Raw genomic sequence first — 25,945 nt, 5'->3', positions numbered from 1 at the left:
GATTATGACGTGAAGTCTTATTATAGGTACAGACGAAACCGTCGACCCAGATTTTCCATTTAAAATCGTCCATGAACCCTTGATGTTCACTATCTTGTTGGATTCCAGCAGCAGCTTACATTATTAGACTTGTATGTGGGGACTTGGGCCAATATGTTCCAACGTACCATTTGGGTTTAGTGATATTTAGTGACGGGTTTAATTAACTACAGTATTAGTGTTGGATTAACTATTTCTTTGTGTTTTTTCTCTTCCGTGTTTTATTCTTTTCTCCGATTTGTGCATTCATTTATTCATCATGACATCCCTTGGATCAGCAAATCATTTGAACCAGACAGAGTAACAAGTAAACCGTCACCTACCAGCTTACTGCTTTATCAACTTTTTTAGTCCGATCAATCTACTGCAAACTCCATAAGCTAATACTAATACACTAATAGCTTATTACTCGTTCAGTCAAGACAAGGTATTCACATTTGTCCGATCAGCTTTCTGTATGGGCTTTAATTTGATTAATATAACACACCGTGACCTTAACGTTAGTGAATTGGAAAAATATTTTTAGTTTATTGACATCTGAAGTGAAGATGATGGAGAGAGAGAGAGAGAATCATTAACTTTAGTTGACTTGCTAATTAAACCGTGACCATAGAAAGCTTGGATCAACACTTATATATGGTGGCATGGCTCATATAATTCCCGGTATAGTAGCGTTTTGTTTCTTTTCCCACCAGGATCGATTATCCTATGACCATGCTTTGGTCCATGTTGCTTCATTTGGTCCTACTGTTGCTGTTGATGACCAAGACAGCAGTAGCACGAGCATCAGCATCGCCGACATCGTCTCTGACCAAACCCGGCTGTCAAGAGAAATGTGGGAAACTTAGCATCCCATACCCGTTTGGCGTCCGCGATGATCCAAAGTGTTTCCTGAATGAAGATTTTCAGTTGTTCTGTAACACCACTAATGGCGAACCCCAGCTGACGATGTACTCCGATTCCGATGATAGACCAATTTTTAACATATCTCTGCATGGGCAACTGGCGACCACCATGTTGGCGGCTTTCCAATGTTACGCAGGGGAGGACAAAGACTTGGTAGGGAATGATTATTACTGGGAACTTCCAAAACCATACATGCTGTCGGACACCAGAAATAGATTCATGACTGTCGGTTGCGACACATCTGGAACTTTGTATGACTCCGAGGACGAGGCATTCTATGTGGGGTGCCGTTCAGGTTGCCTGAACAATACGAAAGTTATGATGGATTTATCATGTGATGGCCTTGTGTGCTGCCAGACCACCATACCCAAGGGTATCACCGATTTTCAAATTTCCACAGGTAGCCTTTACAAATTCAGGTACACATGGAATATCACTAGATGCGGGTATGCCTTTCTGTGCGACAAGGATTTGATGGCCTCACAAGTTTCACGCCTTCGGAATATAAAAAACAAACTGAAATACCTGCAAAATTCTGGCATCCAAACTCCAATAATACTGGATTGGGCAATTCGAAACAAGGCTGCTTGCGAGGACGCAGGAGGAATGGGCTATAATATTGTCTGTGGTAACAACACCTATTGCACTAATTCAACAAATGGCCCTGGATATCTTTGCCACTGTTTGGAAGGTTACCAAGGAAATCCTTATCTCCCTGATGGATGCCAAGGTATGACCTTTTTATTCTTACAATATATTTTGATGACATGGAGCAAGCATTTCACCAATCACAACCATTTATAGAACATGCTCTATGTGATTTCTCTGCATCGTGCCATTTGCTCGTTCCAACAGTTTGCTAATATCTTCTACTTGGAGTTATATAAGCCGGCTGATCAATTTTCAGTTTATAATCTTAATATTTGGAAAAGCAGCCTTTGATTTAAGAAATATTGTTTTGTGTGCCTAGCATCCAACTGGCCAACTGCAAAAAAGGCATGTGAGAAAGGAAGCATAAATTATGCATGCGGGATTAACACCAACTGCTCTATCTCCAACAACAGCCCTGGATATGTTTGCCGCTGTTTGCAAGGATATCAAGGGAATCCTTATCTCCCCCATGGTTGCCAAGGTATGAGTTCGTTTGCTGTAAAATAAAGATAACGCGCGATTAGGGCTTGTAGATCGTGCTCACTTGGCCCTGCATGTGCGGCTCTTATTACAAATTTTATTTTATATTTTGTTGCAAAATTTTTGTTCATAAATGAAAATGTGCAAAACACTCGTGCAATGATGTAGCCTGAAATCATCAAAGAAATTAGCTAGAAAAATATTTTAATTCTACATTTCATATCCAATTACTGGTGGTGATGATTTCACATGGGAACAGCAATACCGACATCATCAAATACGATTCCCGGTTGCCAAAACAAATGTGGGAATGTTACCATCCCATACCCATTTGGTCTAGTGGGTGATAATCCAATCTGCTACAAAAGTGACGAGTTCAGGTTGTTCTGCAACACTGCCACCCATCTTCCGAAATTGACATTTTATGGCGATGATCGGGGATGGCATCATAACATTCTGAATATATCACTTGAAGGTCAACTGACGATCTCCATTCTGGGCGGTGTCAAATGCTACATGGATGCAGATGACTTGGAGAGCCATGGTATTAGCTATTATTTTCCAAATGCATACAGGCTCTCAGACACCAGAAACAGATTCATGGCAATCGGTTGCGATGCACATGGAATGTTGTATGACTACGAGGACAAGGCGTTTTATGTCGACTGTTGGTCATCATGCTTGAACGATACAAAAGTACTCACAGATCCTTCGTCTTGTGGTGGCTATGGTTGCTGCCAGACAACCATACCAAAGGATCTTAATAACTTCTCTCCATCCATAGATAGCCGTAAGAACTTCGCATACACTTGGAATATTAGTAGATGTGGGTTCGCCGTTCTTATGTCCGACGAACAGGACACATTTGATTCACAAGTTTCACACCTCTGGGATATGAGAAACAACGTTGAATACCTTCGAAACGTCGGGATCAACACTTCCATAGTATTGGATTGGGCAATTCGAAACCAGACTTGCAGGGAAGCACGAAGAGATGCAACAGGTTATGCCTGTGGGCGTAACACTTATTGCATTGACTCCACAAATGGTGCAGGATATCTTTGTCATTGTATACAAGGTTACAAAGGGAATCCTTATCTCCTCAATGGATGCCAAGGTATGTTCTAAATCTACATAGTTAATCTTTTTTTTTTTTTATTGTTTGTTTCCTTCAAAATTTAAATTAAAATGTAGGGAAAATCTATTATGCGGGAAAGATATTGAAGTCATCAATCGAAACCATTGATCTGGTAAGGGATTTTGTCTGGATCGCCCCAAGAGTTCGCCTTCTCTTCCATATAGGACTCACAGTGTTCTGTATTATGGGTTTTGCTCAACCTAAATCCCATCTCAAGGCAATCCAACCCGACTTGATGAAACCCCATCTGATCGACCCATCCAAATAAAAGTACCAGTGTTTTAGCTACCTTCGGTTATAATCTTTTTTCTCTTCAATATTTTATACCTTGGGCCTGGTGTGTGGGTCAGCCTCAACCTGAAACCTAATTAAGATTGACCCTAATCTTATACCCAATATTCTATTTGATCATGGCTGAAGTAATCAATATATATTTTCAATATCTCTTAATTAGAAAAAAGTAATATTTAAAAGCATTATTTTTGGATATATATGTAGTGGTAGACAGTTCAATTGCAAACAAGACATGTGAGAAAGGAAGAATGAATGCATGTGGAAACAACGCCTACTGCTCCAACTCTAACAACAAGCGTGAATATATTTGCCATTGTATAGAAGGTTACCATGGGAATCCTTATCTCCCCAATGGATGCCAAGGTACGTGTTCATCTACAATAATTCCCTTTTTCTTCAAAATTTTAATGGAAAATTTAGTACAATTGGCCAATTAAGGCAATGAGATTAGACTTCTCTTGATTACACTTTCTAATACTGCAAGAAATAGTGGGACCACGTTTCCAGTTTGAACTATTAGTTTATCTATTTGGATCAAGAATATCTTTATTCCTGGAACGAGCTCGGATCTCCCGGAGCAAAAATCATGTATACACCGTAAGAGCATGGCATCCGGCTATACATCGGGAATATCCCTCCTACTTGTACACATTGTGCTCTCAAGGTGTGTAAATGATTTTCACTTTCAGGAGATCCGTTTTCTCCTATAACATTCCACTTAAACAAATTTAGATTTGCCGTGAAAAATACATAGTCAAAGTTGTGAACACTGTTCAAATATTATCACATAACTAGCTAGGTTGTGCGACTGTAGAATCAATCAGACCATCAGGCTGCCTAGATCATCCTTGATGGGCATCAGACCGTAACTAGTCAGCGGCCATATGTGATGCACAAGTGTTGTTTAAAGAAATTGTGGCATGAGTCTTATGACAATATCAATTGGGTCAAATGGTATCAAGCTCAATCCAAACTACTTTTGGGTTACGTGTTATTAGATAAAGGTGTTAGATTTTATTATTTATCATATTTTTTTACTATGTTACTATATTTCATTAGTTTTATTACTCAAAAATGTGATGCACAAGCTCTGTTAAATAACATTCTTAGGACATCTATAATTGTGTAAAGCTCAACCCTATCCATCTTAGAATTCTTTCTGGGTTATGTATTCTCTAACAAATTAACAAAAATCTGGAAGGCATTAGGAAGAGGGAGTTACTTTTTTAGTAAGTTAATTTCTTTATTTTAATTAGCTTATGTTTTTTAATTTGTATTAACTTTAATTACTCTTTTTTCTCATTATAATAACAGTTTTTATTGTTTAAATTATGTTACTCTTTTATTAATAATTTAAATTTAATTTTATTATAAATTTTGTGAAATTCATTTTACTAATTTTGAAGTAAGATATTAAAACTACGTTATTTAATTTATTTTAAAGTACTTAATAAGTTAATCATGTAAAGTAAGCTGCTGATTTGTAATTTTTCCTTATTTTTATTTTTAGTTACTTTCTGATTTCAGTATTTTTTTGACAAATATTACTCTTAACATGTTAAAAAAATTATGTTATTTTTTTTAGTAAAATTTTCTGTAATTTTATCAGTAAATTAAAAAAATTTATGTCATTTTTAGTTTTCCAATATTTTTACAAAATTTCCTTTACGTTTTTTTCGTTTTTCTGTCTATTAACAAAATTGTTAATAGTGTTTTTTTGTTATTTTCCCTTATTTTGTTGATTTTTCCTTGTTTTCTAATTAACAAACTTCTAGTGAAAGTTTCCTTTATTGCCCCTTTTGTTTTCAAAATTGCATAACCAAGTTGAACTGATCAAACCAAATTTGTCTAGTTTGATATGAACTAGTAATTAAAGGTAGCATGTTGGATAATTTTGGGTATTAAATTAGTTGGACCCATGAACTTCATTTTATTCATGCATAGCAATTTTAGTAGCGCTCAAGCCGTTGCTTGTTGCGCTGTAGTTTTGAATCATGGGCGCGCTTCGGATTGAAGTCATGAACTAATGGACCCATACGCAGTACATGTCTATACTCAAAAAGCACCTATATCTACGGTGCAACTTGGGTGATCCTAATTCAAGTCCAGACCAACTTGGCTTGCAAATTTACATTGGTTGAAGTCTTGAATTGACCTAAACTTGGGACGGGCTTGAGCTGAGGTCTCAGAAAGCTTAAGTCTAACGTAGGCCCGACCCAACCTAACCTTTAATAAATTATACTAATTAAATTATAAAAAGTTGAGTATTTCGGTAAAATTTAAAAAAAATACATACAAATGTTTATGTAGGAGATACAAAAACTGATAAAATTTTAAAAAATTATACTAACTAAATTTTATAGCCAGTGTAATAGGGGAGGACAAATTTAGAAACCAAATTACCATTCACAAAGTTGAGTATTTCGGTAATTCTGCCACTTCCATCAGCTCAAGATAATGGAGGGAGTTTAGACTCAACAATATGAAAAATTTGTTGAGAGATGGCTGAGAGGAGGTTTAAGGCTTTAAGCAATAGCAATATCTATCTATCTGTTTATAACTGTCCAGCTAAAACTAAGCCCTAAAACGCATCAGATGGTTGAGAGATGTTGAGTAAATAACTTCATTTGGTAAAGGCTATTCATATAAAAATATTTCAACGTAACAGCAGCATCAAAATCAATTCATCCAAAATAAAAATGCTTTCGCTGCATTTGTTCACCTAAAGTTACAACAATTGATGATAATAGCGATTCCAACAGTATTGCCAAAATCTCCGGAGACAAAGCTAGGTTGTCAAAGCAAATGCGGAAATGTCAGCATTCCATACCCGTTTGGCCTCGTTGGAGACGATCCAACCTGTTACAGAGATGAATTGAAATTGTTTTGCAACACAGCCGCTGACCCTCCGAAACTGATGATGTATGGCCGCCCTGATTATGCTGAATATGGTGATGAGATTGTTTTAAACATATCACTGCAAGGTGAATTAACTATCTCCTATTGGGCTGCTGTCGACTGTTATATGGGGGAGAACCGAGACTCAGAATGGTACCCAGTCTATACCAAAATTCCAAAGGCATACAGATTCTCTAACTCACGGAACAAATTTACGGTTATCGGTTGTAACACACAAGGCAATATGTCTGATTACGATGACCAAGAGTCGTACATCCAATGTGTCTCATCTTGTCCTCATAATAGGGAGGTGACGAATGTACGTCGTGATGGCAACGGATGCTGTCAGGAGTCGATACCAGGGGATCTTAACTCGTTTGGGGTATCAGTTGACAATTACAGCAATCAAAATACCACATCCTCCGCTGCGAATATCAGTAAATGCAGCATGGCCTTTCTGTCCGATAAAGAATGGTTTAAATCAAATGCTTCTTATCTATGGAGTTCAAGAACTGAAGTCGAATACCTTATCAACGTTGGGTTCAGAACTCCAATAGTACTTGATTGGGCAATTCGAACTGGAAACTATGCATGCGAGGAAGCACAAGAAGGATTGACCGACACCGCCTATGCTTGCGGGAACAACACCTATTGCACCAACTCCAGAAATGGCCCAGGTTATCTTTGCCATTGTAAGAATGGTTTTCAAGGGAATCCTTATCTCCCCGAAGGGTGCCAAGGTACGAATTCCATGGATTCTCTCTTCCTTCAAAATTTTGAAACATAGAATTGTCCGAGTTTGCCTTCGCCTGGGCCTGGGCCCGTATTTTGATTTGTGGTTTGAGTACGCCTCTCAATCTCTTGTATACATCTTTTATAATTATATATATATATATATAAAATAAATATAAATATAAATATACTGGCAAATATGATATTATTTTCATTCCATGAATTTTTAGTGAATTATAAATAAATTATGGCACACATCACACAGATGTATCAAAGTTTGAAGTGACGTTCCAAAAGCCTAGGCCAGGCCCATTGTCTGGTTTGAATGGAGAGTTTGTGTTGGCTTCCTACAGAGCGTGTCCGCACACATGTCCTACAGCATATCTCAACCATATTGAGAACATTTTCCATACTATATGGAGAAGTTCCCAAGGTTTCATTTAAACTCAGCATAGATATTCATATTGGACTCGATTTGGCCTGAGATCAGAACTTCAAATAATTTTTTAAGTTAAGGTATAAATTTTAATAAAGAAAAACAAAGTGCAGAAAATTTACAATGAATAGTTTCAACGAAACAGAGTCAAGGCCCAGAGCAACCATTAGGTCCAGTACTCAAAAGCAGCACATATAAAAACAAGTTTCCCTATTATCTCCATGGAGAAACTCCATTACACAAGCTTTGCTCTAGGGGTTGACGATGGTCTGATTCGATCACATGGCTCCTCTGTTTAGCAGAACCAAACAGGTGGGGTCATGTATGAAGATTCAAAAGTAGTTGATTGCTGATCAGCCCTATTATCACTTATAAACTCATAATTGAGATGATCTAAAAGATATTTTTTCATTCCAATTCATAAATATAAATTCAAAAGTGAAGAAATACCATAACTCTAAATAATGTAATAATAAAAAGTGGAATGAAGGCCATGAGATAATTTTCTTTGAGTACTGTTTTAATCATGTCATTTATACTTTTCTATTAGAATCACCGTGAATATTATCATCATCTAAGTTTTAGATGAACTATATGGGATCTGTTACATGAATCTTGTTTAGTGCTATATTCACAGAAAAAATATGAGTCCACATATTATTTGTTACTACCTCGAACCATGTCCTATCCCCGAGCTTTTGGTATTATGTTCTTTCTTATGACTTTGTTAAAACGTGACTACAAGTTTCAATATTAATCAGTGGGTTAAAAAGTTCTTTAAAATAATAATCCTATCTTTTCTAACTTCTGATGTAACAGAATTTAAGCTGAAATTGAAAGAACTTATAATATTTGATCTAATGCTTTATATATTATCGTTATATTTCCAGATATAGATGAGTGTAAAGATCCAAATAATAATCCTTGCATAGGAGCTTGCACTAATACAAATGGATCTTACAAGTGCTCTTGCCCAAACGGTAGCTATGGTGATGGTAGGAAACCTGCAGGTTGCAAGCCAAAGAGCAAATCTTTTCCTGTGATTAAGGTTATCCTAGGTAATATTCATGTCCTAATGCAATTTTTGTTTAAGTTTTGTAAATTCATCTTCTGCATTTAGTCCCAGTTGTCAAGGACCTTTGTATGATAAAGCATGGAGAAAAAAAAAAATCATCAATGTAACCATAGGACATATAAAATCAATTTTTTTTTGTTTGCGCGGTATCCACAACAAGAAAATTGACCTTCAGCAGCATTTGAAAATGCCACTAAAGATAGGTAAAAGCGCCACTAAAGGTTATAGTGGTGTTTTTGAATTGCGCCATCAGTAAAGGTTTTAGTGGCACTTAAATAAATGCCAGGAAAATTGACCTTTAGTGGCATTTATTCAAATTTTAATGGCACTTATATAAATGCCAGTGAAACATATTTTTAATGGCATTTTTCATCCTTTAGCAGTCGATTCAAATGTCATATGGTAAGATACTACCATACAAAATTATAATTTTTATAAGGGTAAAGGACATAAACATACCATGAGTTGTTATAAATTGACATAAATGTATCTTGAGTTTTTCACATAGACTTAATACCTTGTGGTTTGATCCCATTGGACTTCAATGAAACAAGTCATTTAAAATTTTAAGAAACCTATTTTACCCTTACGAATAGGAAATAAAAGAAAAGGAAGCTAGTGAGTAGAGCTGTTCATAAGAAGAACCAAACCGATCAACCCGGATCGACCCAATCTGAGTTGGCCGTGTTTTCTTCAGCACCGGTCGGTTTTGGGTTGTAAAAAATCATAAATCGATGGTCCGGGTCGGTTTCAGTTTTCATACGTGAAAACCAAAACTAACCCGAACCGAACCGACTTAGTAGTTAGTACTTAGTTCTTAATTAGTAATTATAACCTACTTAGTTCCTACTTAACTAAGTTGTCTCTATCCTATTTACAACCTAACTTAATTTCTAGTCTTCTATTTAGGAATGACATTAATAGCAAGTATTGTAAGACAACTAGACAATGAATTTTTTTGAAAAAAGTTTAAAGAAAAGAATCAAAGGATCCTAGCTTTTATGGTCTTTTACACCAAATATGCAATCAATTACAGTTAGAATTAGGTGTCCTTTTTCACTTAGATTAGAATTAGGTGTCTTCTTTCTCTAATACAATTTAACTTTCTATTTTCTTAATAACTTCTATTTTAACTTGGTCTGCCCCCTACCAATTTCAGTCTTCTTTCTCTAATAGAATTAGGTGTCCTTTTTTACATCAAATTTCAGTCTTCTTTCTCTAACCTACCAATTTATTACCATGTTAAATTTAAAGCCGAAACTGACCCAACCCGACTCAAATCGACCAGGTCGGCTTTGCTTAACACAGGGTCAGTTTCGATTTTAATTCCAGGTAACCCAACCAGGTCGGATCGGTTGAAAAAATCTCAATAAACCAATCCAACCCAACCCGTGAACAACCTTATTAGTGAGGTGGAAGAATAACAAAAAGAAAGTTGGGCTATTTTTTACAGTAAAGGGAAGGTACAGAAGAAACAAAAAAACCTGCAAATATAAAGAAAACATAGTAAAAGGTGATTAATGGAGAATTAAATTGATTAAAACTAGAAAATTATAAGGACAAAATTTTGTTTTACCTCAACCAAGCACTTGAAAAAATAAAAACTATGTATAACAGAAATTAGAAATTCACTGCAGAGTGGGAGAGAATATTAAATTCTGCAATGCTTTTATAGTTTTTATACCGTGAAAAAGCTTGACAGAAAACCAACTTTAACTTGTTGGACACGTGGAGAAGGTAGCCACCAGTGAAAGCTACCTCAATTATGCATATTGGAGAGAGATATCTTTTAGAATGTGTAAAAAAATCAGGGTACATTTAAGTCAATTTAAGAAAACTCAAGGTATATTCACGTCTACCTTTTTCATAATGTTTTGTATCATTTAATGGTAGTACAATGGTTTTTGCTATTAATTTAAAACCAAATGAGTTCTTATGTTGTGCAATTCTACATTGAAGGTTTGGGAGTGAGCTATAAACATTACATCAATTTCACAACAAGTACAACACTGACAAGTATTCTGGACAGAAAAATTATTAATACAAAATATAAAAAAAAAAATCAAAATATGGACTACTAGTTAACTGGAATTAACATCAACAATGGACTTCTCCTGTCCATCCTATAGGATCTATTGTATACATGCACATTCCTAATGTTGTATAAATTAAATTGGAAGAAAAGAATATATACGGATCCTTGGAATTATTTTTGTTTTTATGAAATTGTGTAAGAAAATTATAATATATCAATGAGTATTTTGTACGAGTCCTTTCTCTCCTATAGATATTTTGTTTGCTAATGATTGATTTATATATATGCTATGTAGGTACAAGCTTTTGCATCTTGTTTTTACTCATTTGTATCCCTTGGTTATACTTCATCACGAGGAAAAGAAAATTCATGAGATTGAAAGAGAAATACTTTAGGCAAAATGGTGGCTTCCTTCTACAGCAACAATTAACTTCAAATGGAGGCTCAAAGCTCTTAAAGATCTTTTCAACTGAAGAGTTAAAATTGGCAACCAATAACTTTAATGAAGAATGTATCATAGGCCGTGGAGGACAAGGTATAGTATACAAAAGTATCTTACCTAATCATCAAGCTGTTGCCATTAAAATGTCAAGAATAATGGATCAGAGCCAAAATGAGCAATTCATAAATGAGGTTCTCATTCTCACTCAAATTAACCACAGAAATGTGGTAAAGCTTTTGGGGTGCTGCTTGGAGATCGAAGTACCTTTGTTAGTTTATGAATATGTTTCTAATGGAACCCTTTTTTACCATATTCATCAAAACAATGGCATCTTGCTTTCATGGGAAGACCGATTAAGAATTGCAACAGAAACTGCCAGTGCACTTGCCTATCTTCACTCTACAGTTTCTACACCAATCATTCATAGGGATATCAAATCTACAAATATTTTATTAGATGAAAATTATACAACAAAAATATCTGATTTTGGAGTCTCAAGGTTACTTCCTATGAATCAAAGTCAAATAACCACATTGGTTCAAGGGACATTGGGTTATTTGGACCCAGAGTATTTCCACACAAGTCAATTAACAGAGAAGAGCGATGTTTATAGCTTTGGAGTAGTTCTTATAGAGCTCTTAACAAGTAAGAAACCTCTTTGTTTTGAAAGATCACAAGAGCAAAGAAACTTGGCTACATATTTCATTTCATCAATGAAAGAAAATTGTCTCTTCGAGATGATTGAAAATCGATTTGTGGATGAGAAAAATGTTGATGAACTTTGTGTAGTTGCTGAGCTAGCAAAAAGATGCCTCAGTATAAAAGGTGAAGAAAGGCCCACTATGGAAGAAGTTGCAATGGAGCTACAAAGATTGAGAAAGTCGAAAAACCATCCATGGATTCAACCAATGGAAGAAGAGAGTGTGAGCTTATTATCTAAACCCTTAGAACTATATCATGGTGGTGATGGTGATACATCTAACCAACCTACTTTGCTAAAAGATATGATATTGTCAATGAATTTCCCTCGCTAAGATATGGTGTCCCGTAAGGATAATGTTCTTTTTCTATGTTCATGGTATTTGAAAATAATGTGCTCCTATATTTTACCTCTTCTCTTTTATCTATTACCTCTATATTTTATCTATTTTAAGTTGAGATTTGATGTGAGGGTGAAACAACTCAGAGTTTTGGGTGAATTTTCCCAAATGTAAGTGAGTACAACCATATAGAGTTTAAATTTGAATATAATACAACAAAATCGTGAGTATATATGTGTTATCTTTATGTTGAAAGAGAGTTATTCGTAACACCCTCTCCAAAATGAAATAGGAAATGTTGAACCGTCAGATTGTCAGAAAGGTTTTGTATTCTATATATTTGCATTTCTATTCAACTAAAAGTAAACTTTGAGAGGAAAGAGGTTTAGTGGAATTTCTACAATTTAGTCCATGTATGAAATATTGGCTCAGCAGATAAGAACGTGGCAGCAAGTTTGTCGCACCATAATCATTTAATCATTTGTTTATTACTAACTCCTGTTACATCATTTTAAATATTTTTCTTTAAGCCCCAAATACATAATACCCAAAATACCCTCTTATTTTCTTTCCCAATATGATCACTTCATTAGCTCCGATGAAGCTTTTGATGCATGCCATTTCTCTTAGAATAATGAAAGGACAAAATCCGTCAACTCATAGTGCCAAAGTACCGCTCAAAGACGATAGTCCGCTAATTTGTGAGAAATGGAGACGATGGAGAGAATAACTCGATCAAGACTCAATCATTCATTACTATTAATCGTGTACTCTACTCTATATAAAACCGTCAATGGCTTTTATATCTAATAGAATCTATTGTACGATAATGGGTAGTGATGGGGAAAAACTTTAGCAGCTATTTGGGGTCAACACCCCATGTTATTAAGAGAATTTCTGGGAATGTTATGTCATCATGAAAATGGATAAATTAGTAATTATATCTTAATTTATTTTGACTAAAAGTAAAACATGACTAAAAGTAAAACATGACCCTCAATAAGTGAACTTTCCAGAACATGCCCAACCCAGAAATTATCTCAACAGCCTATTCTGTTTGGCCCCAACAGCCAAAGGTAACCCTAGTTATTGGCATCAAGTCATGATTGGTAATGATAGATTGATGGCGACTCGGTTGCTTTCCTCTTAATTTTTTGGAGTCCCTTTTGAATAAAAAGAAAGACATTGTAAACTTCTTTTTTTTGCAAATAATTGCTTATTCTTATCTTTGCACATTATTGAAAATGTATAGACGGTTGTTTTATTTTTGTATTTTTTATTACCTTTAACTTTTTTTAGTGATGATGCACAATCTGGCCGGTCTCAGCTGTCAACGATCTTGCCTCTGAATTGAGTAGCGGGGGACCTGAAACGGAGGAGATGAAGAAGCTCCGGGAAGAACCCGGTGTAAAGGCTCCGAAGCTCAAGTTAGAATCCTTCAAAGGCAAGATAAGCCAGATAGCACAAAGTTAGCATACCTCGTTCTTGGGGGGTAGGGAGCCTTTTATAACAACCTCGCGCATTCACTTCCAGGCTTCTGTCAGATCGGGCATGATTATCTCTGAGCCCCTGCCAGTTCGGATGTCACCCCCTCTGGCCGGGCAGAACCACCACTGCTCCTTTTGTCGGAGCCGTCTCTGCGGCTGGTGACGACGGTGGCAGGTGGCAGGAGACCATTTGAAGTGTGGCTGTCAGGCGTTAGATCCCAAATCAGTCAGGCGCACCGCCCTTGGATACGGACTTCCTCAGTGTCAGGCAGGAAACCATTTGAAGTGCGGCTGTCAGGCGTTAGATCCCAAATCAGTCAGGCGCACCGCCCTTGGATACGGACTTCCTTAGTGTCAGGTACGTTTGGTCAGTCTGGTGCTTCGGAGGCGAAGTACTGGGGTGGCGAGCGAGATGGAGTCTTGAGTTCGGTTTAGGGAGTGTTCCGAGCTGCCGTGGACTAGCTCGGGTCACGGCTTTGTGAGGCTTAGGGCCTAAGAGAGAGTTCGGGCTCCTTACAGGGAGCTCGGGTTCTTAGTAGGGAGCTCGGGCTCCTAGTAGGGAGCTCGGGTTCTTAGTAAGGAGCTCGGGCTCCTAGTAGGGAGCTCGGGTTTTTAGTAGGGAGCTCGGGCTCCTAGTAGGGAGCTCGGGTTCTTAGTAGGGAGCTCGGGCTCCTAGTAGGGAGCTCGAGTTCTTAGACTGCAGGTTACCTTTGGTGCCTGTGTTTTGGGCGCTCTGCTGCCTCGAGCTGCTCGCTTTTGCTACGTGTCGGGTGATTGCGAGGTCGGGCCAAATTTCCCTTCATCAATTGCCCCCCACTCCCTGCGCTAAGGGTCCTGTCTTGGCGTGGGGAGTTTCGTAAGGTAGCAGGAGGGTTTTGGCCCGTACCTTGAATTTTACTCAACTGATGGCGTGCGTTTTGATTTTTCAAAAAGGCGCGCGTTTGGGAGACGTGTCGGTAGCCGTTTTCTAAAATTTCGGGAGTCGTGCCGCAGACGCTTTTATTGCGAAGAGATGTGAGCTGACACCCTGTCAGTCTCAAAAAGACGTGCACCGGCGCCGTCCGTTTCAGAAAGACGTGCACTGGTCACGTCTCGGCTTCGAAGGATGTGCGGTCAGCGCGGCTGTGGTCCGTTGGATTGGCTTCGATCTGGACCGTCGCTTTTCGGTTGCTGTGGATATAAATCGAGGGGGGGGACCCCAGTCGCTGCCACTGTACCTCTCGAGCTCGCGTCTAAGTTTCAGTTCGCGTCCAAGCTCTTCAGCTCGCGTCCCAGGTTCTTTCTGCTTGTTCGAGCTTTCGTGGTCTACTCTAGTCTTCTTCCCGTGTGAGTGCTTTTTCTGGAACTCTGTCTTCCATTCCTTGATGTCTATCTCGGAGGGTTCAGACAGTCCAAGCGGGTCTGATGCAGGTTCTACGAACCGATTTGCATCCCCCGGTAGTTCTAGCGAGCCCGATGTAGATTTTAAGGAAGAGGTTGAACCCGTAGGTCAAGGGGCTTCGGGTAGTTTTGCATCCACCTCTCGTTGGGATCGGGTTCTAGACCAGTTCGGACCTTCGGCCGTGACACCTGAGGGACTCCAATCCCTCATAACTTACTATAACTTGCCCGGGGAGTAAGCCTACTTTATCCCTACAGGCAACTTTCCTTGGGAACACGGTCCTGATGAGATCGTGATATTCCAGGAGCAGCTCGCTACGGGGCTGCGGCTGCCTTTCCATCTTCTTCTTGTCGAGGTCCTAAACCACTTCGGTGTGACGGTCGGCCAGCTTCACCCGAACTCCATTGGGAATTTAGTGGGGACGATCTCCCTATTCTGCGACGAGAACTTTCCTTTGGACTTGGAGATTTTTTCTTCTATTTTAATGCTAAAAAAGCAAGTGGGTCCCCTTCCTGGGCATAGGCGGGCATACTACCTGTCTCCTCGCCCAGGTTTCAAGCTCTTACACGAACTCCCTAATAAGGTCCCGGCGTGGAAGCGGGACTATTTCGGGGTGCGAAGTGCGCTGGGGTGGCCGTTTCAGAACGGCTGGGGGATGACCGCTCTCGACTCCGGCGTTACACTTGATAAAGAGACGGTGAAGGGCCTCTGGCAATGGGCGCGGCTTGGGCTGACGTGTCAACAGTATCTGACGGAGGCCAAGCTTATTGCTGCTGGCCTGAGTTCGGGTAGGTTCTTCCCCTGGTGATCCTGTCTTGCTCTTCTTTTGCTTGTTTTACTGATGTCGAACTTCTTTTTGCAGGTGCGATGGACTCTCGAGGGACCTGAGGTGGGCACTTATTCCAGGGCATGAAGAGGAGAAAACGGGTGGCTAAGCGAGCTCGCGCCGAGCTGCCCCAGGGTGCGGAGCCCGAGGTGCCGGACTACCTGGCGGAGGGTCAGCCTATGGAGCCCGAAATGGTTCCTCCTATGCAGGAGCCGGCGGGGGCCCCTCACACAGGGGCTCCTGCTTACTCCGGGTCTGCCCATACGCGAGCTGGGCTGTCGGGCTCGGAGGCCCTGGGGGACTTCAGGAGTGTGCTGTCGCCTATTCACGCTCTTCTGAGGAGTAAGGAGGCCATGTTTCCCGAGGAAGTCGTGGTGTGGACCGAGCTCCCTCTGCACCAAGTGGCCTGTCGTGCCGTTACCCATGCCATGGTGGTAAGTGATCTCCCTTCTTTAGAGTTCTTCGGCTTTTATTCTTCTATTCGTTCCTTTGATCACTTGTTTTCTTTTGGTATGTGAACTCTTCTATTCACGCTTTGGCGAACCAGGTGGAGAGGTGCTCGAGGCAGGCGCAAGCTGCCGAGGAGCCTGCTCGCCTCGCGCGGTCTAGGCAGGCGAGGTCTCAGAGAGATGCTGAGGCCATGGGAGTGGTGGTGAAGCATATGGCGGAATTGAAGCTGGACCTGCAGCATCAGGTCGAGTATCTTCAGGAGGATATCAGGGTGCGGACTCAGATCTTCTCTCAAGGCAACGGAGACGCGAAGAAGAAAGCTGTTAGCGATTATATTGCTTCGCCGGATTTCGATGATCTGATGGTGGACTCCTACAGGAGGGGTTTCAAGCTAAGCTAGTGGATGATCTGGAACACGTACCTTGAGCTCAACACCAGCGCCATATCCACTTCGCGCATTACTCAAGAGATGGCCAATGCTGCGGATGCCGAACCAGACTCCGAGGGGGAGGTAGGGCCTTCGGGTGTTGTCGAAGTAGCTTCTAATAATGATGAAGTAGCCCCGGATTTGTAAAAATGAAATGTACACTTCCTCATCTGAAATGATGATGGCTCTTTTTTTTTTTTTTTTTTTTTTTTTTGAATGTACACCTCATCATCTAAAATGAAATGGCTTTTTTGTTCAAGTGTTGGTTGTCCTGTCTTCGGGCTGTGTTTTGTTGCCAAACTGACCATTTCGGTCCTTTAGTTTGTTTTTTTTTTTTTACCTCGGCTTCGGGGTACTTGCCTTGGTGGTTTATAGGTAGTACCTTCTTATGTTAACGATGTTCCATGCTTGGGGTACTTGTTTTCCTTCTAGGGTTTTGAGATCGTATGCCCCCTCGAGTGCTTTCTTTACTCTGTAGGGTCCTTCCCAATTTGGTCCAAGTTTCCCTATGCCGGGTTCGGGCACCATGATCTTACGGAGAACCAGGTCACCGACGCGGAAGTTCCTCTTCTTTACTCTGGCGTTATAGTACCGAGCTACCTTTTGCTGGTAGGCTGCAGTTCGGATGTGCGCGAGGTCTCTCACTTCGTCCAGTAGGTCGAGGTTGGTGCGTAACTCGCCCTCGTTTGTCTGTTCATCGTATGCTTCTGGTCGCAGCGTAGGTACTTCGATTTCCGCCGGGATCACCGCCTCGGTGCGACTGGTGAGGTTAAAGGGGGTCTCTCCTGTGGTGGTTTTTTCCGTGGTTCGGTGGGCCCATAGAACACTTGGTAGTTCGTTTGCCCACAACCCTTTGGCTCGGTCTAGTTGTGCTTTCAGTCCGCGGAGGATAGCTCTGTTCATTACTTCTGTTTGGCCATTTGCCTGCGGGTGTGTGACCGACGTGAAGTTCTGACTAATTCCCATACATTGGCACCATTCTTAGAACTTGATATCCTCGAACTGTTTGCCGTTGTCGGAGATCAGTACTCGAGGTAGCCCGAAGCGACATACAATGTTCTTCCAAAAGAAGTTTTGTATGTTTCGGGCAGTAACTATTGCCAGAGGTTCAGCTTCTATCCACTTTGTGAAGTAATCTACTGCTACCACTAGGAATTTTCTCCCGCCTGTCGCTGGTGGGAATGGTCCCAGAAGGTCGATTCCCCATTGGGTGAAGGGCCATGGATTGGTGAGGTATTTGAGGTCGGCAGCAGGCTGATGGTGGATATTGGCATGCTTCTGACACTTATCGCATCTTCTGACGAGCTCGATGGCCTCTGTCTTCATCGTTGGCCAGTAGTATCCTTGTCGAAGTGCTTTTTGGGCGAGGGCTCTGCCCCCCAGGTTTCTGCCGCACAAGCCTTCATTAGTGTCACGGAGTACCAGTTCGGCTTCGGCTGGGCGCAAGCATCGCAGGTAGGGGAGCGTGTAGGATCGTCGGTACAACCGTTCGTCTATCATGACGTATTTGGCTGCCTGGCGCTGCATCCTCTTGGCCGCGTTGCGGTCCGCGGGGAGGGTTCCGTCTAGCAGGAAGCTCGCGAGTGGGTTGATCCAGCTCGGCTCTACTTCAGCGACGGGAGCGACCTCTTCTGCCCCACCGAGAATGCTGGGCCGAGGTAAGTCCTCTACGTACACGGTTCTCATGGCGTTGTGGCTCATGCTGGCTAGTCGGGACAGGGCGTCGGCCTCAGTGTTCTCTGACCTCGGGACTTGCCTGATGAAGTGTGACTGGAAGTTGAGCAGAGCCTCCTTTACCTTTGCCAAGTATGCAATCATTGCGAGCTCGCGTGCTTCGTATTCGCCTGTAACTTGGTTGACCACGAGCTGGGAATCACTGCAGATAACTACATGCTTTGCTCCAACCTTGTGCGCTAGGTTCAGCCCACCTATCAATGCCTCGTACTCCGCCTCGTTGTTGGACGCCACGAACTTAAAGCGTAGTGCGTATTCCAACTTTGTTCCGCTCGGGCCGCGTAACACTATTCCAGCCCCACTGCCTTGCTGGTTCGAGGAATCATCTACGTGAAGGATCCCGGGCTCCTCATCCCAGTTCACGCTTGGTCTAACCAGGAGAGATGCTACACTGGCTGCTACTTCACGGGGTTCAGACTCGACTGGCTTGGGAACTCCGAGCTCGCCCGAACTGGGGATCTCGGGCTCGACCAACTAAGGGGCTTCGAGGTTGAACGTGCATTCTGCGATAAAATCTGCCAAGGCTTGGGCCTTAATGGCAGTTCTTGGCTTGTACTGGAGATCGTACTCGCTGAGTTCGATGGCCCATTTCGTTAGTCGACCGGAAACCTTTGGTTTGAGTAGAACTTGTCTCAGAGGTTTGTCGGTTAGGACAATGACGGTGTGAGCCTGGAAGTACGGGCGGAGTTTCCGCGCTGCTATCACCAGTGCATAGGCTAGCTTTTCTATCTGCGGGTACCTTGTCTCTGCTCCCTACAAGATATTACTGACATAATATATGGGTCATTGGACCCGGTCTACTTCCTTTACTAGTACTGAACTGACCACCTCGTCGCTTGCCGAGAGGTACAGTTCTAAGACCTCGCCCTCCTCGGGCCGAGCTAAGGTCGGCACACTGGCGAGGTAACCTTTTAGCTCGTCAAACGTGAGGTGGCAGTCTCGGGTCCACTCGAACCCTTTGCCTTTGATTGCTTTGAAGAAAGGTAGGCAGCGGTCTGCTGACTTGGACATGAAGCGGCTTAGAGCGGCTATGCGGCCGTTTAGCCTCTGGACTTCTTTTACTTTCCGAGGTGGTCTCATATCTAGGATGGCTTTTACCTTGTCCAGGTTGGCCTCGATGCCGCGCCGATTGACAACGTAGCCTAGGAATTTGCCCGAGGTGATGCCGAAGACACATGTGTTGGGGTTCAATTTCATGCTAAACTGACGCAGGATTTGGAAGACAGAATCCAAGTTTTTTATTAATTCTTGTGAAAACTGCGTCTTGACGACCATGTCATCTACATAACACTCTATCTTCGTGCCAATCAGGGGCCGAAACAGCCTATTTACAAGCCTTTGGAAGGTCACCCCGGCATTTTTTAATCCAAAGGGCATGACCTTGTAACAGTACGGACCGAAGTCGGTTATGAAGCTAGTTTTTTCCTCATCGGACTGGTCCATTCGGATTTGGTTGTAGCCTGAGTAGGCATCCAGGAAGCTTAGCAGCTTGTGTCCCGAGGTCACGTCCACTAGGCGGTCAATTCTGGCGAGGGGGAAGCAGTCTTTTGGGCAAGCTGAGTTCAGGTCGGTGTAGTCGACGCACATGCGTCACTTGCCGTTCGCCTTCTTTATCAGCACAGGGTTGGCCACCCAGCTCAGGTAATGGACTTCCCTTATGAAGTCTGCCGCGAGGAGCTTCTCGACCTCCTCGTCGGCCACCTTCCAGCGCTCTGGGGCTAAGTTCGGTTTCTTCTGTCTAACGGGTCTGACTACAGGGTCAGTGTTAAGTTTGTGAGTTATAAGGCCAGGGTCAATACCGGGCATATCGGCCGCGGACCATGCAAAAATATCTAAATTTTGAAGTAAAAAACTCACCAGTTCGATCTATAGGGGTTCTTTGATGGAAGCACTGATCTGGAGTGTGCGAGCTGGGTCTGTAGGCGAGGTTGGGATTGCGATTGTTTCCTCCGTGGGCGAAGCTCGTTCCTCGCCTTGTTCCGCAGGCCGCTCCAGATCGAGGTCACCGGCTGCCTTGGTCTTTCCCTTCAGGGCGACCACATAACACTTGTGGGACTCGAGCTGGTCGCTCCGCGCTACCCCCACACCGAAGTCTATAGGGAATTTCATGGCCAAATAGTAGGTGGAGACCACCGCTCATAGGATATGTGTGATCGGCCGCCCTATTATGGCATTGTATGGGGAGGGGGTCACGACCACTAGGAAGTCGTGGTTGAGTCTGACCGCACAAGGCCACGTGCCGACTTCCATAGGTACCGTTATTTTTCCGAGGGGCCTGACTTCCTCTCCGCTGAAACCCACCAGGGGAGTGTTTGTGGGCTTCAGTTCGCTCCTCCGTAGCTGTAGCTGGTCAAATGCTAATTTAAAGAGGATGTCCGCCGAGCTGCCCGAATCTACGAGTACGCGTCTGACCTCGAAGTCGCTGATCCTTAGTTTAATGACAAGCGCATCATCGTGGGGGTAGCGGACTCCTCGCGCGTCGTCTTCCGTGAAGAGGATTGGTTCTTCAGTCTTCGGTCTTTTCGGAGGGTTCCGCTCCTCGAGGACCGCTTCGCGAACTGAAGTCTGGGCTGCTGCCGAGGTACACCCTGCTACCACCGAACCTCCCACAATCAAATGGATGGTTCCCCGAACTGGCCTCTCCACCGGAGGCTGTCGCTGCAATTGTTCGGCAGGCCTGCTGCTAGACTCGGGGACATCCTTTTCGTGCTCGCCTGGCCGATCTGCCTTATTGTTGTTATTGTTGTGTTGTACAAAGTTTCTCAAGTACCCGCGACGGATGAGCCCCTCTATCTCGTCCCGGAGATTATTGCACTACTCGGTACTGTGACCATGGCCCCTATGGAAACTACAATACAAATTCTTATTTCTTTCGTTCGGATTTCCCTTTAGGCGAGGTGGCCACTTCACGTATGGGGCGTCCTTGATCGTCATTAAGATCTCGGTCCGCCTTGTGTTCAGTGGTGTGTAATCCGTCCGAACTGCTAGGGGAGCTCGGAACGACTAGTTCGGCTTTGGATCTCGGGCCGGGTTTTTCCGGTCGACTAAGTCAGAGGGCTCGCCATCCCTCTTTCTTTTCTCATTTCCGCCCTCGGTTCGCTGGTTGATTTCTTCCTCCGTCCTCATGAACTTGTCCGCGAGCTTGAGGAATTCGGCCACGGTCGCGGGCTGCTTAGCTACCATGTGCCATTTGAATTCTTTGTGCGTCACCCCTCTTTTTGCTGCCGCGAGCTGCACCGCGGGGTCTAACTGTGGTATCTGCAAGCATGCTTCATTGAATCGCTTGATGTAGCCCCGTATGGGTTCTCCTTCCCTTTGGACTACTCCGAAGATGCTTTCCTCTGCTCTGGGGCACCGTTTGCTGGTGACAAAGTGTGCGGTGAAGACCTGCACGAACTGAGCCCAACACTTTATCGACCCGGGGGCCAGGTTCCTGTACCAAGTGCGGGCTACCCCTCTGAGGGTGGTGGTGAAGGCCACGCACATGCATGATTCGCTGGCCCCGGCGAGGTGCATTTGGGACTGGAAAGCGTCAACGTGGTCGTTAGGGTCGAAGGACCCGTCATACTTGTCTAGAGGCGGGAGCTTGAAATCTCTGGGCAAGGGAACCGCCAAGAGTTCTGATGCAAGGGGGGAAGGAACTGAGAGAATCGGGGCAACTCCTACCTTGTCCGAGCTCGTCTCGCCTTTGCCTCTGAGTTCTGACAGGACACGGTTGGCGGTTCGGCGACTTCGCCGGCGCCTTCGCTGTTGAGTGGGCCTTGTACTGGCGCTGCTGGCCTCCGTGTTGCCGAGCTCGATGGGCCCGGGATGCTGGTAGTCTGCTGCTACCAGTGCGCCGAATTGGTTTTCTGTGAGTGGGAACTTTGGTTTAGAGTGCCGAGGTGCCAATCTCACGGGCGAGGTTCCCGACCCGCCTGCGAGCTGCGAGGCGGGGATGACTTTTTTCTGTCTTCGGCCTGGGGACGAGGCCTGGCTATTTGGGGGGTTCAGGGGTTTGGAGGCCTTTCCTTGGTGGGGGCGCCCATCCTGCGGAGAGGCCTTGACCGGCCTCGAAGCAGGGTGGTGAGGTGGAAGTAGTGGTTGGTTCAGTGGCAGTTGGGGGGACTGCTGTTGATAGTGATACTGGAAGATGTTGTGCAACACTTGGTGCTGGTGAATTTAAACACTACATACCCCCCTAGCCTAAACATAGCCTAAATGTAATGTCCTAGAGATTTGTAGGATTTTTTGTAAATTTAAACACTACATACCCCCCTTTTCTTTGTTTCCTTTAAGTTAGCTTTTTTTTGTACATTTGCACATTCACACTGACACACTTACATAAATATTAGTTTTAGAATCATGCTTACCCATTAGAGGAAGGATAATATGTATGTGCTTCTAGACATTGATGCTAATATGCTCCGTTAAAATCCTTCAAATCGGCCACCAATCAAAGAAGCCTATTCCACGGATGGAGGCTTAGAGACTAGCAATCTTGTTGAAGCTTTTGAGTTTAGAACCCTCTTATAATCTCATGCATTGCACCTAGAATACTCAAACATAGTAGTCTTTGCTTTTTAGAATACCCAATGAATATAGGCATGTTACTAGTATCTAGACAATGATTGATCTACCATTATTTTGAAGTGGAAAACTCAAACTTATAATGACAAAGAGAAGGGGACTCAGAAGGGGGTAGAGCCCCTGTTTTGACATCTAAAATAGGAACAAAAAAATATAGTTATTAACATAGGGCAAGTGAGTGGGGAAGGCTTTTGAGGTGGCAACTTGAGAAAGGTGGGAAGGGGAGAGGGGACTGATGAGGTGTCTTTCTGAGAGAGCAAGAAACAATATAATGAAGAGTTCTAGGAGTTTTCTGTTGGGTCATGGAGAAAGGAGAGGCTATATAACATGGTCATCCTTATTTTAATATATAATAATAGATTTTGTTAAATTTTGTGTCTGTATGCAATTTAAACAGAAAGCACATTAATAATTCTAACTAAATTTTAAAATAACAATATTTAAAGATAATATTTTATAAATTAATATAATAAATAATCTATAAAATCTGTATTTATATACAAGGATGATTTGTAATATCAAGAAATTTATACAAAAAAATACTATTGGATAATTATTTTAATACTTAAAATTTCTAAATTTTCACGTGATATGCATCTTAAAATTTTAATGTATTCTCATAAATTATTAAAAATATTTTAAATTACATTAATAAGTAATAACAACATATTTATTATTTACAAAAAAATAAATATTACTTACAAAATATTGAAAAATGTAATATTAAATGGAATTCATCAAATCCAACAATCAACATTTATTTCAAATTTTTTTTATTTCATAAAATTTATAAAAATAAAATATTTATAATGGAATAATTATTTTACAAATTAAAAATTATGAATTTGTATATGATATGTATCTTATAAATGTAATATACTTTAATTCAAGATTATATTTTTATAAATTATTCATTTTCATTTGAAAATTTAATATTTAGTTGATTTTTTGTTAATATTAAAAAAATAAAATAGTAAAACATACATTTTTAATTTGCATTTTGTATAATATCTATGCATCCCTATATATTAATTGTAATATATTTCATCATATATACCATTAAAATATACATTTTCTAGGTATTTACATACTATTTGTGACTATTTTGATCTTAAATATAGTGTTATTAATGTATTCATAGAGTTTGTATGTATTTCCCAAGTATATCCATGTCTTTCCATATTTATTATTTGTATGCATACATTTCCAAAGTGTATCCGTATCCCTATCCATATTTCAGTTGTCTAATACGATAGCCAATTCCGATACTTTAATCTTTGGCTGCAATATGCATCAGGTTGGTATAAAAAGTGCTTTACGAGGAGCAACCAATATATAGCAAGGTATATGACTATTTTGATAGATTACATATATATTCCCATGTAATTATGAAACTGTCATTAACAACCATCATATAGCAATGTAGAAATAATGTCTTGATTTTTGGCATAAACAATTTATTTTATAAATAGAGATGTTTGTATCATGAGATTCATTGGATTCTTCATTATAGTTGAAAAGCACATTTCAATTAATGTGTTATTACTTTCTATGTAAAGAGTGATCTTTCACTGATGCAACTGTAAAATCTCAGGGGCTAATAGAGATGTGGATTCATGTTTGAGTACAAAAGTTGTTACATAAGGTTATGTTTATATCAAATACACTTTCCAACCACAAAATTAGGCCATTAATCGATCCAGTATAATTTCAAGCTGACAAGCGTAAGACAAAGATTCTAGTCTAAGTACAGATACTTTGTGCTTGACATGGGTATCAAATCATCCCCATCACCCAAACCCTTTCTTACTCTAAATTACTTTCAATATTTTAAAAGGAAGAAGATTGCATATAAAATGCTAAAATTAAAAGAAACCAAAAACTAAGACAAGTAAAAGAAAAACAAGGACAAGAATTCTTACCCCGTGTCTCTGGCCTGGTTAGTTTTTTATAAGGGATCCTTTTTTGTCTTGTATCTTTATTCTCTATTTATCCTAAAAAGAAAGCATATCTCCCTATATATCCGTGTTAATCTATCTTTGATGAATACTAAGAAAGCCTAAAGTTTGAAACGCTATCACTTCCTTTAGCTCCCTCTTGATCAAGCCAAAGTCTCTTGCTCTCTTGATTTTCTTTCTCTTCCTACTTTGGATGTATTTTATTATTATTATTATTATTATTATTATTATTATTATTATTATTATTATTATTATTATTATTATTGTTGTTGTTGTTGTTGTTGGTGGTAGTGTTGGTGATGTTATTAATGTTGTTTTTGTTATTGTTGTTATTTGTTGAAATTATGAATCAGAAGATAATAAAATGATGCATTTTGAGGATTGTATATGGAGGGTGAAGAGAATGTAAGTGTGAGAAGGGAAGGAGAGTTATTATAGATAATGAGAGGAGATGCACTCCAAATCTAAGTGTCTTTGACTTTGGAGTGATTTTCTCTTTGATTCCCATCTCAACACATCGGTTATTTATGAAGTTAGTTTCTATGAAACCAGAAATGTACGAAGGAATCCTGATAGGAATTTGTTTATTTGCTCATGGGATTTTAAAGTGGATTTTGATGGATTTTTGGCCTCCTGATTTTTTTTTTGCATTTATTAATTTCAGTAGAAAACCTCCCTTATTTTGTTGCCTTTTTTGTTTATTAAACAAATCTTTTCGATTATTTTCCCTTTTGTTTTATTTCTTTTATTTTTCAATAATTAAAAATATTTTCCTTATTTGCTCTTTTTGCTTTCAAAATTGCATAACCAGATCCAATTGATCAAACTAGATCAGTCTAGATCAATATGAACCAGCAATTAAAGCTAGTAAGTGGATGGTTTTTGGGTATTGAAATAACCTGACCCTACTCTTTTCGTTTTCAGAATTGCATAACCAGGTCAAATTG

The 25,945-nt window shown here is 41.0% G+C and overlaps 1 protein-coding gene, 1 long non-coding RNA gene and 1 pseudogene across 2 annotated transcripts; all 3 read left to right on the top strand.

The window, feature by feature from the left end:
* The first annotated feature begins 726 nt into the window (after positions 1 to 726).
* On the top strand, positions 727 to 4,378 carry LOC148791540 (uncharacterized). Its single transcript, XM_088888863.1, has 4 exons — positions 727 to 1,675; positions 1,916 to 2,077; positions 2,336 to 3,193; positions 3,713 to 4,378. The coding sequence occupies exons 1-4, from the start codon at positions 748 to 750 to the stop codon at positions 3,943 to 3,945; spliced, it is 2,181 nt and encodes a 726-aa protein (XP_088744989.1). The 5' UTR covers positions 727 to 747; the 3' UTR covers positions 3,946 to 4,378.
* Positions 4,379 to 6,248: 1,870 nt separating this feature from the next.
* On the top strand, positions 6,249 to 12,160 carry LOC148791539 (wall-associated receptor kinase 3 pseudogene; annotated as a pseudogene).
* Positions 12,161 to 15,693: 3,533 nt separating this feature from the next.
* Positions 15,694 to 16,698, top strand: LOC148791538 (uncharacterized). Its single transcript, XR_016075927.1, has 3 exons — positions 15,694 to 15,822; positions 15,897 to 16,294; positions 16,408 to 16,698. It is a non-coding gene; the product is annotated as an uncharacterized LOC148791538 (long non-coding RNA).
* The last annotated feature ends 9,247 nt before the right edge of the window (positions 16,699 to 25,945 follow it).

This window comes from Nelumbo nucifera, chromosome 5 (assembly GCF_055504915.1).
Source record: "Nelumbo nucifera cultivar China Antique chromosome 5, China Antique-T2T, whole genome shotgun sequence".
NCBI lineage: Eukaryota > Viridiplantae > Streptophyta > Magnoliopsida > Proteales > Nelumbonaceae > Nelumbo > Nelumbo nucifera.
This window is presented reverse-complemented; position numbering and strand designations above follow the sequence as displayed.